The 12,131-nt window shown below is 48.8% G+C and overlaps 1 protein-coding gene across 1 annotated transcript in view; it reads right to left on the bottom strand.

Moving 5' to 3' along the window:
* The window catches only part of STRIP2 (striatin interacting protein 2), a 68,923-nt gene extending 59,992 nt beyond the window's left edge, over positions 1-8,931 (bottom strand). Inside the window, exon 1 of the mRNA XM_082238821.1 lies at positions 8,758-8,931. Coding sequence (XP_082094947.1) covers positions 8,758-8,865 — 108 coding nt within the window. The 5' untranslated portion in view covers positions 8,866-8,931. The remainder of the gene's footprint in view (positions 1-8,757) is intronic.
* Positions 8,932-12,131: the final 3,200 nt, after the last annotated feature.

Here is a 12,131-nt window from a genome sequence, read left to right on the forward strand (position 1 = left end):
TTAAAGACTACAGAGGGCTCAGTTAATTAACAAGCCCCACCATGTCAGCGTTTGCTCACCCCAACGAATGCAGGGCAGACGCAATTTCGGGAAAGGTGGAAACTCTGCCTGCGTTTTGAATGGCAAGATGGATTTGTCGGCTGTGGCACCTTTTTTTTTTTTTTTTTAGCAGCCCGATCCTGTCCGTTTGAACAAAGGCCAATTATTGCGAGGGGAAAGGGAGAGTTAATTGACTGGAACCTCCATGACAGATTACATTTGCATCAGGCTGCATTTGCAGTGTGCTGCAAGAGGCGAGATAGATGCAACGCCAAATAAACACACACAAACTCTCTCACAATTAGGGAGAAACACAGCAATTGAACAAGAAAGCCCCAGTTTTAGAGCTCAGCTTCTTTCCACTTGAGAACTAATCTCCTAAATCCAGTAAAATTCTTCCCACTTTGACCTTCATTGAAGTTTCCTAAACAACAACCTTGGCAGTTGCAGCCGTCCCGCAGCAGCAAGCACTTTCCAAAGTACGGCAACGTGATTTACAAAGGGCTGGCTAAGATATACCATTTGTCCGATAATAAATGTTGGAAGTGTAAGGAAGCTGAGGGGACCTTCTTTCACCTTTGGTGGACTTGTCCAAGATTGAAGGCCTTCTGGGAAATGATTTATAACGAGTTAAAAAAGGTGTTTAAGTACACCTTCCCCAAGAAACCGGAGGCCTTTCTTCTGGGCATTGTCGGCCAGAAGGTGTTAAAGAAGGATAGAACTTTTTTCATGTATGCTACTACAGCAGCAAGAATCCTTATTGCTAAGCATTGGAAGACTCAAGATTTGCCCACACTGGAGGACTGGCAGACGCAATTGATGAACTACATGGAACTAGCCGAGATGACTGCAAGGATCCGAGATTTGGGAGAAGAAGCAATGGAGGAGGATTGGAAAAAATTTAAAGACTATTTGCAAAAGTATTATAAGTTATATGAATCTTAAGATGCCGTATGACTTGGAATGTTAGCCCCAGCAACGAAAGTGGATCATATATGAAATTGGATAATATTTATGAAAGAATCAAAGTTTAAATGGGTAAAAATGACAATATGTTATATTTTTAGAGTAAATGGAAAATAAGAGATTTAAACTTAAACTGCAATTGAAAGTACAAAGAAACACATGAAACAAGGTTATAATTTGCTGATAACTTTATTGTCAAGAATGCACTATGTGGGAGATGCGGGGAAGTCCGATAGAAATCTGAAATAAGTTGTTGAAATAGTTGTGATTTTCTGTTTTTTCTTTCTTTCTACTTTTCATGTTCTTTCTTTTCTCTGTTTTATCTGTAATTTGGAAAAAATGTAATAAAAATTATTATAAAAAATAAAAAATAAAGAAGAGTTTAGATCACCCTTCATCAACCTGGTTCCTCCCAGATGTTTTGCACTACAACTGGGGCTGATGGGAGCTGTATTCCAAAATCTCTGGATGGCACTCGGTTGGTGAAAGCAGATTTAGATGCTCATACAGAGGAGGAAAGGTCCAGCAGCAGTTATCAGGTACAGACTAGATGGAACAAGAGTGTTTGGAATAACTTCATAGCCCTGTCACAGCAAGAAAAATGATGTCATCTGTTGGGAGTTTATCTCAGTGAAGACCTTACTTGGAAAATCAATACAACCCAGGTGGTTAAGAAAGCCCAACAGAGACTCCATCTCCTCAGAGTCTTGCGAAAGAACAATGTCAATCAACATTTGATGATCTCCTTCTACTGGTCCACAATAGAAAGTGTCCTTTCATACTGCATCACGGTGTGGTACGCTGGTTTGACATCAGCTGATAGGAAGTGCCTACAGAGGGTGGTGAATACAGCACAAGATATTATGGGCTGTCCCATGAATCTGCTGGGTGAAATAAGCAGAAGAACGTGGCCTCAGGAGTGTGAGGAAAATTCTCAGGGATGATTCACACCCTGGCCGGCACTTTCTTGATCTCCTGCCCTCAGGCAGAAGATATATAGAAGCATGATTAGTCGCACCAACAGGGTAAAGAACAGCTTCTATCCGTGGGCTGTTAGGCTGCTGAATGAAAAGATAACAACAGGGCAACTGACTTGTGGGTTTGGTGGGTGTGCGTCAGTAAACAAGGGGAATTAAGACTAAGAGAGCTGAGTGGGGGGTGTTCATGTAATCTCACGGTATACAAGTTGCACAAGTGACAATAAAGTATTTCAAATTTCAAATTATTTCACATTTGCCAAATGCTGTATGTTTGGGATCTGGCGAAGAAACCTAGCTTGCCACACAATCCCTTTGCTAAGTTCAGGAACATGACTGAGCAAAACACTGTTAGAAATTCAGATCTATACGCCAGGCACTTTGCTCCTTAAGCAAAGGTTGCAGTTGCCAAAACAGAATGCCCATTTGCCATTTTGGGGCAAGACGGCTCTTAAGGCTTATTTTTCAAATGATGGACTGACTCGGATTGATTTTTCAGTTAAACATCTGGATAGTTCAGAGGAGAACCTTCAGCTAGGTTAGGAACTTTGAGGATTTAAGGAGGAAAGTCGCGTGATCCATGGAGAATCCACATATATATTGGCCTATGACAACCTCTTTTCCTTAAAGGCGACTGCTCCAGCTCAGGCTATGCAGAAAAAGCAATTTGGTTCCAGAAATGCATTCCAGTTGTGCAGAATTCTACAGGACAGGGTATTAGTCTGTGAAAACAGTCCACTTTCAATTATGCCCAGATGGTGGAGAAGCCCAGCCAGATGGGCGAGGCATGATTAAATAATTTATTATTACTATTATTATTACTATTATTATTACTTGGTCACAAGTGGTCACAAGCCAGGTCCAAACACGCCTTGCACCTGGCTAATTTTGAACACGTTTCCCAGTGAGCTTCCTCACAGATCAGAACCCAGATATTATGCCTGTCAACTGATCCTATTAAGCTAGGCATTATGGGATCGGCTGCCATGTTGGATTTATACCTAGCAACACATCAAGCATGGCCATGCACTCTTCCTGGGGGAGCTGCCACAATGAGCTCCTGCACTTCATGATTTACCACTCCTCCCCTGGAGACAGATAACAGGGGGAGAGCTTCTATCTGAAGATATAGGGTTGGCTCCAGGATTGTTGTTGTTTAGTCGTTTAGTCGTGTTCGACTCTTTGTGACCCCCTGGACCAGAGCACGCCAGGCACTCCTGTCTTTCACTGCCTCCCGCAGTTTGGTCAAACTCATGCTGGTAGCCTCGAGTACACTGTCCCACCATCTCGTCCTCCATCATCCCCTTCTCCTTGTGCCCTCCATCTTTCCCAACATCAGGGTCTTTTCCAGGGAGTCTTCTCTCCTCATGAGGTGACCAAAGTCTTGGAGCCTCAGCTTCAGGATCTGTCCTTCCAGTGAGCACTCAGGGCTGATTTCCTTCAGAATGGAGAGGTTAACAACAACAGCAGCAATTTATTATTTATAAATAATGGTTTCCCCAGCCACTCTGGGCGGCTTCCAACAAAATATTAAAATACAATAGTCTGTTAAACATTAAAAGCTTCCCTAAACCGGTTTGATCTTCTTGCAGTCCGTGGGACTCTCAAGAGTCTCCTCCAGCACCAGAATTCAAAAGCATTAATTCTTTGGCAATCAGCCTTCTCTATGGTCCAGCTCTCACTGGCTCCAGGATAGAGGGATCTTTGGCCTGATCCACCAAAAGGGACTTTTGAGGCTAAGAGGAAGCACAGCTGCAGTTCCTTCGTCCGATTTTCAGAAGCAGGCGCATACTTTCATAAGAGATTTATATGATCTGAAGAGAACCAGAATATAAGCAGGCACACGCTGAAATAGTGAGGTCTTTGTTTTCCTGGCTCTGTGAAAACTACAGGAGCTTTCACGCCAAACAGTGCCAGCAACAGAGGAAAGGTTAGTGGATTAAAAAGGGGGGGGGGACTTGGCAGGGGCAGGAGAAACGGAGTAATTAAATTTGGAGGAGTAAAGAACTTGGATATGATAGGAGACAAAGGTTAGTAACCACCTGCATGCACTTCCATGGGAGCAAGCTCTGCTGAACTCAATGGGGCTTACTTCTGAGTAGCAGGTGTTGGAAGACCTTTTCAGGCAGAGGGCATGTTGTCAACCTTGGTGGGGGGCCACTAGTGGTGGATGGGGCCAAAGAAGCAAAAGAGGGTGGAGGGCTGTGAGATCCTGACCGCCTGGTTAAGATGCAATGACCAATGGCAGTTTGGCTTAGCCTTGCCTGGCACCCCTTCCTGCCCTCCTCTTTCCTAAAAACCTGACCACTGGTCAGATGCAACACCAAACTTGTCCCTTAAACTGGAATCAGGGTTTGAAATTCGCCAGGCGCTTTTTGCACCTGGCTATCAACCACTTGGGTGAAAGAGGAGAGCGCAAAATATGATCTGAAGCTCAGCATAAAAAAAACCCCAAAATCATGGCCACTGGGCCCATCACCTCCTGGCAAACAGAAGGGGAAGAAAGGAGGCAGTGAGAGATTTTACTTTCTTGGGCTCCATGATCACTGAAGATGGTGACAGCAGTAACAAAATTAAAAGACGCCTGCTTCTTGGAAGAAAAGCAATGGCAAACCTAGACAGCATCTTAAAAAGTAGAGACATCACCTTGCCGACAAAGGTCCGTATAGTAAAAGCTATGGTTTTCCAAGTAGTGATGTATGGAAGTGAGAGCTGGACCATAAAGAAGGCTGATCGCCGAAGAATGGATGCTTTTGAATTATGGTGCTGGAGGAGACTCTTGTGAGTCCCATGGACTGCAAGAAGATCAAACCTCTCCATTCTGAAGGAACTCAGCCCTGAGTGCTCACTGGAAGGACAGATCCTGAAGCTGAGGCTCCAATACTTTGGCCACCTCATGAGAAGAGAAGACTCCCTGGAAAAGACCCTGATGTTGGGAAAGATGGAGGGCACAAGGAGATGGGGACGACAGAGGACGAGGTGGTTGGACAGTGTTCTCGAAGAGACCAGCATGAGTTTGACCAAACTGTGGGAGGCAGTGGAAGACAGGAGGGCCTGGCGTGCTCTGGTCCAGGGGGTCACGAAGAGTCGGACACGACTAAATGACAACAAGCCACTTGCGAAGATGCCCGGACCATCTGGCGGCGCATGCCTGGGGATCCTTGGATCTGGACCGTCTTCACACATTAGCAACGTATCCTGGAGAATTCTATCCTGCACAATCAAGACTGAATTACAGGAATCAAAAAGTTGTATTGAAAAATAAGACTTTATAGCAGTCTGGCCTCCAAAATGGCAACTAGGCATTCAGTTTTAGCGACTGTAACCCCGGTCTAAGGAGCCATTTGGCACCTAGCTGATATATCTGAGTTTCTAACACTGATTAGAAGGGAGAAGTGGGGAGAGAGGAAGGAATATACTCATTCATGCGGTGCCAAAATATGGTTGAACATTGCATCTATCAAAAGAGAGGCATGTAACTTTCCCATTTTTCCTGGAGAAGCACACCGCATGGAAATATATTTAGAGAGAGATTACGGGAGACTGGGAAGAGAGAGGACGCAGTGGCAGCCTCCCCCAGATGTGTGGGGCTGGACAGAGCCCCTGAAGATGACATAAACACCCACACTTTAAGCTCCTACAAATGGTGAAGGTTTTCGGAGATGGTTTTCCTTCCACGAGAGCAGTGGTGAGGTCACGAGCTCCAGCAGTTTGTTTCCCACAATTCTCTGCCCAGCGCACAAGTATGCAAGCAACACATTAGCAATCGATAAACCAATAAATCAATTCTAAAAATCATTAGCAACTGGGGAGGAGTATTTCCCCAAAGGCAAAGAACATCTATCATTCCAGCTGGAGCCGGCAAAATTTGGTCAATGAGGGCAAACAAGGATGTAAAGGGACTCCTGACTATTAGGTCCAGTCGCGGACGACTCTGGGGTTGTGGTGTTCATCTCACTTTATTGGCCGAGGGAGCTGGCGTACAGCTTCTGGGTCATGTGGCCAGCATGACTAAGCCGCTTCTGGTGAACCAGAGCAGCACACGGAAACGCCGTTTACCTTCCTGCCTATTTATCTACTTGCACTCTGACATGCTTTCGAACTGCTAGGTTGGCAGGAGCAGGGACCAAGCAACGGGAGCTCACCCCGTCGCGGGGATTCGAACCACCAACCTTCTGATCGGCAAGTCCTAGGCGCTGTGGTTTACCCCACAGCGCCACCTGCGTCCCTCAAACAAGGGTGGAGTGAGGGCAATTCAACCAACCCAGCCCCTGTGATCATCCTCTGAGGCCCTTCTTCGTGGGCCTCCTCCACAAGAGGTCCAGAGGGTGGCAACACAAGAGCAGGGCCTTTTCTGCAGTGGCTCCCCGTTTGTGGGATACTTTCCCCCAGGAGGCTTGTCTGGTGCCTTCCTTATACAGTCGTACCTCAGAAGTCGAACAGAATCCATTCCGGAAGTGCGTTCGACTTCCAAAACGTTTGGAAACCAAGGCGCACTTCTGATTGGCTACAGAAAGCTCCTGCAGCCAATCAGAAGCCGCGGAAGCCCCATCGGACGTTTGGGTTCCAACTGATGAAGATGATGGACTATGCCAAAATGGCAAAATTGGGAAAGAGGAAGAGAAGAATTTTAAGAAGTAATGGAAAAAATTATAATGTACATAACAGAACACTGTAAACAGCTAACAACTTTGGCAGGATTTGAGTAATGCTTGTAATGTACAAAAAAACTGTTAAAAAAGTAGTAATTTGTTTTTCCATAAATTAAAGAAAATAATCAGAAGGGTAGGAAAAGATTGATAACGGTAACCATGGAAGGGCAGAGGGAAATCAAGGGATTCAGAGAATTGAAGGTGTGAATGATGTGTTTGAACTGAAATTTGTTAGGTAAAACTTAATAAAAATATATATATTTTAGAAAAGAGATTGCACCTGGGAAAGAGGTGCATTTCTTCCTTGTCCCCATTGCCTGCCCCACTTCGATCAGACTCACATGTGCTTTCACACTTTTGCAAAGCGCCACAGCCCAACCCCAGAGAGGAAACAAACAAGACATCCGTGGGGTTTTGAGAGCGGTGGTGTCGTCCTTGTTTTGCAGAAACAGCAGCCAGTCTTTTGCTGGAGGAGAGCTGCAGGAGGAATCGCCCTGGCGTTAGCAGAGGGAAGCCTCTTCCTCCTCCCCCTTCCTGGGCTCTTGACATCCACAACGCACAAGCCTCGGTTCTCCAGCTGCTCTTGTACATTACGCACAAGGGACTTGCCTGCCTCTCCACACAGAGAGGGGAGGGCGTTGGGGAAAGGGGGAAGCCAGCAAACCAGGAACAGATAATATTCAGGGGAGGGGGGCTGCTGCTCCACCTTGCAGAGTCCACCATTCCGTGTAAAAACCCCTGGCGAAAAAGAGAGTTTGGGGAACAGATGAGCGCAGGGAAAGGAGGATTTCAGATGCGCAAAAGCGCGCAAGCTTGGATCAGAACGGGAGGTGGACGGAGGCGCAGGGAAGAGAGACCCATTCACAAAACAGGAGCTGTTTTACTCCATCCTAAAGGAGCTAGAGGAACAATTCGCCCCCCCCCCCAAGTATCTGGGGAGGGCGGGATATAAATAAAATATTATTATTTATTATTATCTTCCAGAAACAGAAAATAGGGCGATTTAAGGTTCCACGGAAGCAGCAGAATGTTCACCCAACCCTGAGAGACCCAAGCGAAAGAAGGACACCCCCCCCCATCTCAGAAATCCATGGGATTTATCTGCAAGAAGCCCCCACCTCGCCAGGCTCAGGACAAATCCTGCCCCGCTTCCAAGGGCAACACATTTCCAATCTGGGGGCTGCCGGGCACTACCAGCCCCATGCTCTCTCCAAATGCCCCCCCCCCAATTTGGCTCTTTCTCTCTCCCCCAATTTTAGCCAGCCCCTCCAACTGCCCCCACCCGAGCTCTCCTGAGCGTCACCCCAAAACTCCCCTCCCCGCATCCCCGAGCCCCACCGACGCCGGGACCCAAAGAAGCCGTCGCCACCCTCCTGACCCCCAGCAACGCCTCTAGTCGAGTCCAGCAAGACCCCCACCCACCCGCTTCTCTCCACTGCGCCGCCAGACCCTCCCCTTTGCAGGCGCCCCTCTGGCTGCCCCCAAAGCCGGCTCTTTCTCTCTTCCCCGCCACCCCACAACTCTGCAGCCCCATCGTGACACCCCCGGACACAGCTCTCTTTCTCCAACATAAGCAGGGACCCCACATCCCTTTTCCCTCCTGCCCCACAACGTCCCCACAGGGTGGGCTGCCAAGGCACTGTCCCTCTTGGGGGTGCTCTGCCTACCTCACCCCATATATATTTATATTAATATTTATTTATATGCACGCTCCAGGATGGCACACCCAACCCCAAATCCACCAGGAGTCTGCCCCAGTGGCGTAGCGTGGGTTGTCCGCACCCGGGGCAAGGCAAGTAATTTGCGCCCCCTAACCCGTGGATTTGCGCCCCCTAACCCGTGGATTTGCGCCCCCTAACCCTAACCCCCAGATGTTGCGCCCGGTGCGGCCCCCCCATGCACCCCCCACGCTACGCCACTGGTCTGCCCCCCCCCAAAAAAAAAATCAATTGCCCCACAACGTCCCCGCAGGGTAGACTGCCATGGCACCGTCCCTCTTGGGGGGTGCTCTTCCTTCCTTACCTCCAAAAATATAAATATATATATATATATGCGCTCCAGGATGCCCCCCCCCAATCCACCGGGAGTCCCCCCTCCCCAAAAACAAATTCATGAACTGGCACCTCCGACTCCTTCCGCTGGCTCCTGAAGAGCTCCCTGCCCTTGGCCGGGGGCGGAGCCTTGCCCTTGCCCGGCGCCCCGTTGCCGCCTCCCGCGCCGGGCTCCTCCATGCCGCCCCGGAGAGCCACCCGCCTGGATCTCCGGGCGATCGCCGCGGCGCAGACAGACACGTGCGGGGCTGGCACAGGCACTTCCCTGCCCGGGCGCCGGAGCCACGCCCCCCCCGCGGCCCCATTGGCCGGCTGCCGGCCGAGGGAGGAGCCGGCGCGCACACCCCCTCGCGGCGATTGGCCGCGGCGGGAAGGAGGGAGACACCTGTTGGGAGAACTGTAACCAGGGCAGACGGAGGAAAAGGGGGCGGGGCAGGGGGCGGGGCGAGGGGCGGGGCTCGCCGGGGGTTTTGCCGTCGCCCGCCCTGCGTTTCGTTTCACCTCTGAGCATGTCCAGAGTGCTCTGCAGAGCCGGGATGCAGCCAGGGCCTTGCAAGGACATTGAATGGCAGAATTGGCTAAAGGTATGGTTTTCCCAGTAGTGATGTATGGAAGTGAGAGCTGGACCATCAAGAAGGCTGATCCCCGAAGAATGGGTGCTTTTGAATTCTGGTGCTGGAGGAGACTCTTGAGAGTCCCATGGACTGCAAGAAGATCAGACTTCTCCATTTTGAAGGAAATCAGCCCTGAGTGCTCACTGGAAGGACAGATCGTGAAGCTGAGGCTCCAAGACTTTGGCCACCTCATGAGAAGAGAAGACTCCCTGGAAAAGACCCTGATGTTGGGAAAGATGGAGGGCACAAGGAGAAGGGGACGGCAGAGGACGAGATGGTGGGACAGTGTTCTCGAAGCCACCAGCATGAGTTTGACCAAACTGCGGGAGGCAGTGGAAGACAGGAGGGCCTGGCGTGCTCTGGTCCAGGGGGTCACGAAGAGTCGGACACAATTAAACAACAACATTCTCCCTGCAATGCAGGGATCACACCCTGGCAGGTGACCGCCAGACCCCCGTCTATCAGATCTCCTCTTGCCTTTGCTCTAAACTTAAAGAACTCCCAACTGTAGAATCGGAGAATTCCATAGTTCAGGCACCCCCAAACTTGGCCCTCCAGATGTTTTTGGGACTACAACTCCCATCATCCTTAGCTAACAGGACCAGTGGTCAGGGATGATGGGAACTGTAGTCCGCAAACATCTGGAGGGCCGAGTTTGGGGATGCCTGCCATAGTTGGAAGGGGACCCCCAAGTGGCATCTAGTCCAACCCCCTGAAGTGTAGGAATCTCAGCTAAAAAAATCACCTGACCATGGCTGGTGGGAGCTGCATGGAGCTTTCCACTAAAGCAGGCACCCCCAAACTCTGCCCTCCCTCCCGATGTTTTGGGACTACAATTCCCATCATCCCTGACCACTGGTCCTGTTAGCTAGGGATGATGGGAGTTGTAGTCCCAAAACATCTGGAAGTAGGGCAGAGTTTGGGGGTGCCTGCACTAAATCTCCTGGCTCATCAGTCCCTGTGGGTTTTCCTTGGAGATTGCAACAGATTCCTCCAGCAATGGAGTCCTAGTCCTTGGGAGAATCAAGCCTGCGCTACGAGAGGACGTGATCCTTGAAAGTTTGCCCTTGAGATCTAGCGATAATAGCCCAACCTGGAGCCCTTGATAAGAGGCCACTGAAGCAGAGAGAGCAAAGGAAGCGATCTCGCCCTTCTCTTGGGCAAGGATCTGAAGGACATCTGCGGTTTGCTCAACTTCAGCAGTTAAAACCAAATCTGTAGGTCGGTCTTATCCACAGGCCTTGAGAGTCAAGGCACTTTAGGCTCTGGATCCACATCTAAGCAGCACTTCTTTTCATCCCATGGGGGAGCCACCAAGGGGCAGCCCCAATACCTGTCTGTAGCACAACTCACAGGCCAGTTCTCCCGGTCTGCCCCACGGAGGACCCTAAGGTCCATAAATAGCAACACCCTAGAGGTCCCGGGCCCTAAGGAAGCCAGATTAGCCTCAGCCAAAGCCAGGGCCTTTTCAGCACTGGCCCCGACTTGGTGGAACACTCTGTCTCATGAGACCAGGGCCCTGCGGGATCTGATTTCTTTCCGCAGGGCCTGTAAGACAGAGTTGTTCCACCTGGCCTTTGGCTTGGAATCAACTTGATCCCCCCCCCTCTTTCTTCTTTTTTCCTTTCTCCTTCTGTGTTGGAACATCTATCTGGGGACTTCCCTGGCTTTATTTCTGGCCCACGTAGGACCAGTCTGGATAGTTAGCCTTGGAGAAGACTTGACGTTTTCATCCCCAAAAAAGTTTTTGAGTTTCTGCTGAAATGAGGCTGCATTTTAATGTTGTATTTTAATCTTGTTTTTTAAGTTGTATTTCAATCAATTGTTTTATATCTGGTGTTAGCCGCCCTGAGCCCGGTCTTGGCTGGGGAGGCCGGGGTATAAATAAAATTATTATTATTATTATTATTATTATTATTATTATTATTATTATTATTATTAAATTGTCTCTCACACAGCCTAACCTACCTCTTAGGATTGTTGTTGTGAGCAAGAGCAAGGATGCCCCTTTATAACTCCTTGGCCTTAGGCTAGATATATACTACCAACAAAACAAAGATTTTATTTTTACAATTTATCTATCAAGTAGCTCCTAAAAACAGGAGTGAGAAACCTTCTTCAGTCCCAGGGTCTCATCCCCAAGTTAAGTATAAACCTTCTGTGGTCCACATGCTTGTGGGATGTGAGGCAGCAGAAACGAGAGCCGATCTTTGTGTAGCTCAGCCTTGTTTCATAAAATCATAGAATTGTACAGTCGGAAGGGACCCTTGGGGTCATCTAGTCCAACCCCCTGGAATGCAGGAATCCCAAGCATCCATGGCAGATGGCTACCCAACATCTGCTTAAAAATCTCCAAGGAAGAAGAGTCTGCCACCTTCTGAGGGAGACAGTTCCACCGTCAAACACTTACCGTCAGAAAGTTCTCCATGTTTAGTCGGAATCTCCTTGATTGCAAATTGAATCCATTGGTTTGAGTTCTACCCTACAGAGCAGGAGAAATCAAGCTTGCTCCATGTGACAGTCCTTGAGATGTTTGAAGATGAATATATTGAATATTCATATTGAATATGAGGCTTGGGAGAAATTGTGGAATGAGGGTCTAAAATGTACAGTGTGTAGCACCTTGAAGCTGGTCCATAAAGAAGGCTGATCGCCGAAGAATTGATGCTTTTGAATTCTGGTGCTGGAGGAGACTCTTGAGAGTCCCATGGACTGCAAGAAGATCAAACCTCTCCATTCTGAAGGAAATCAGCCCTGAGTGCTCACTGGAAGGACACATTGTGAAGCTGAGGCTCCAAGACTTTGGCCACCTCCTGAGAAGAGAAGACTCCC

This window comes from Podarcis vaucheri (assembly GCF_965113315.1).
Source record: "Podarcis vaucheri genome assembly, chromosome: 10".
NCBI classification, from domain to species: domain Eukaryota; kingdom Metazoa; phylum Chordata; class Lepidosauria; order Squamata; family Lacertidae; genus Podarcis; species Podarcis vaucheri.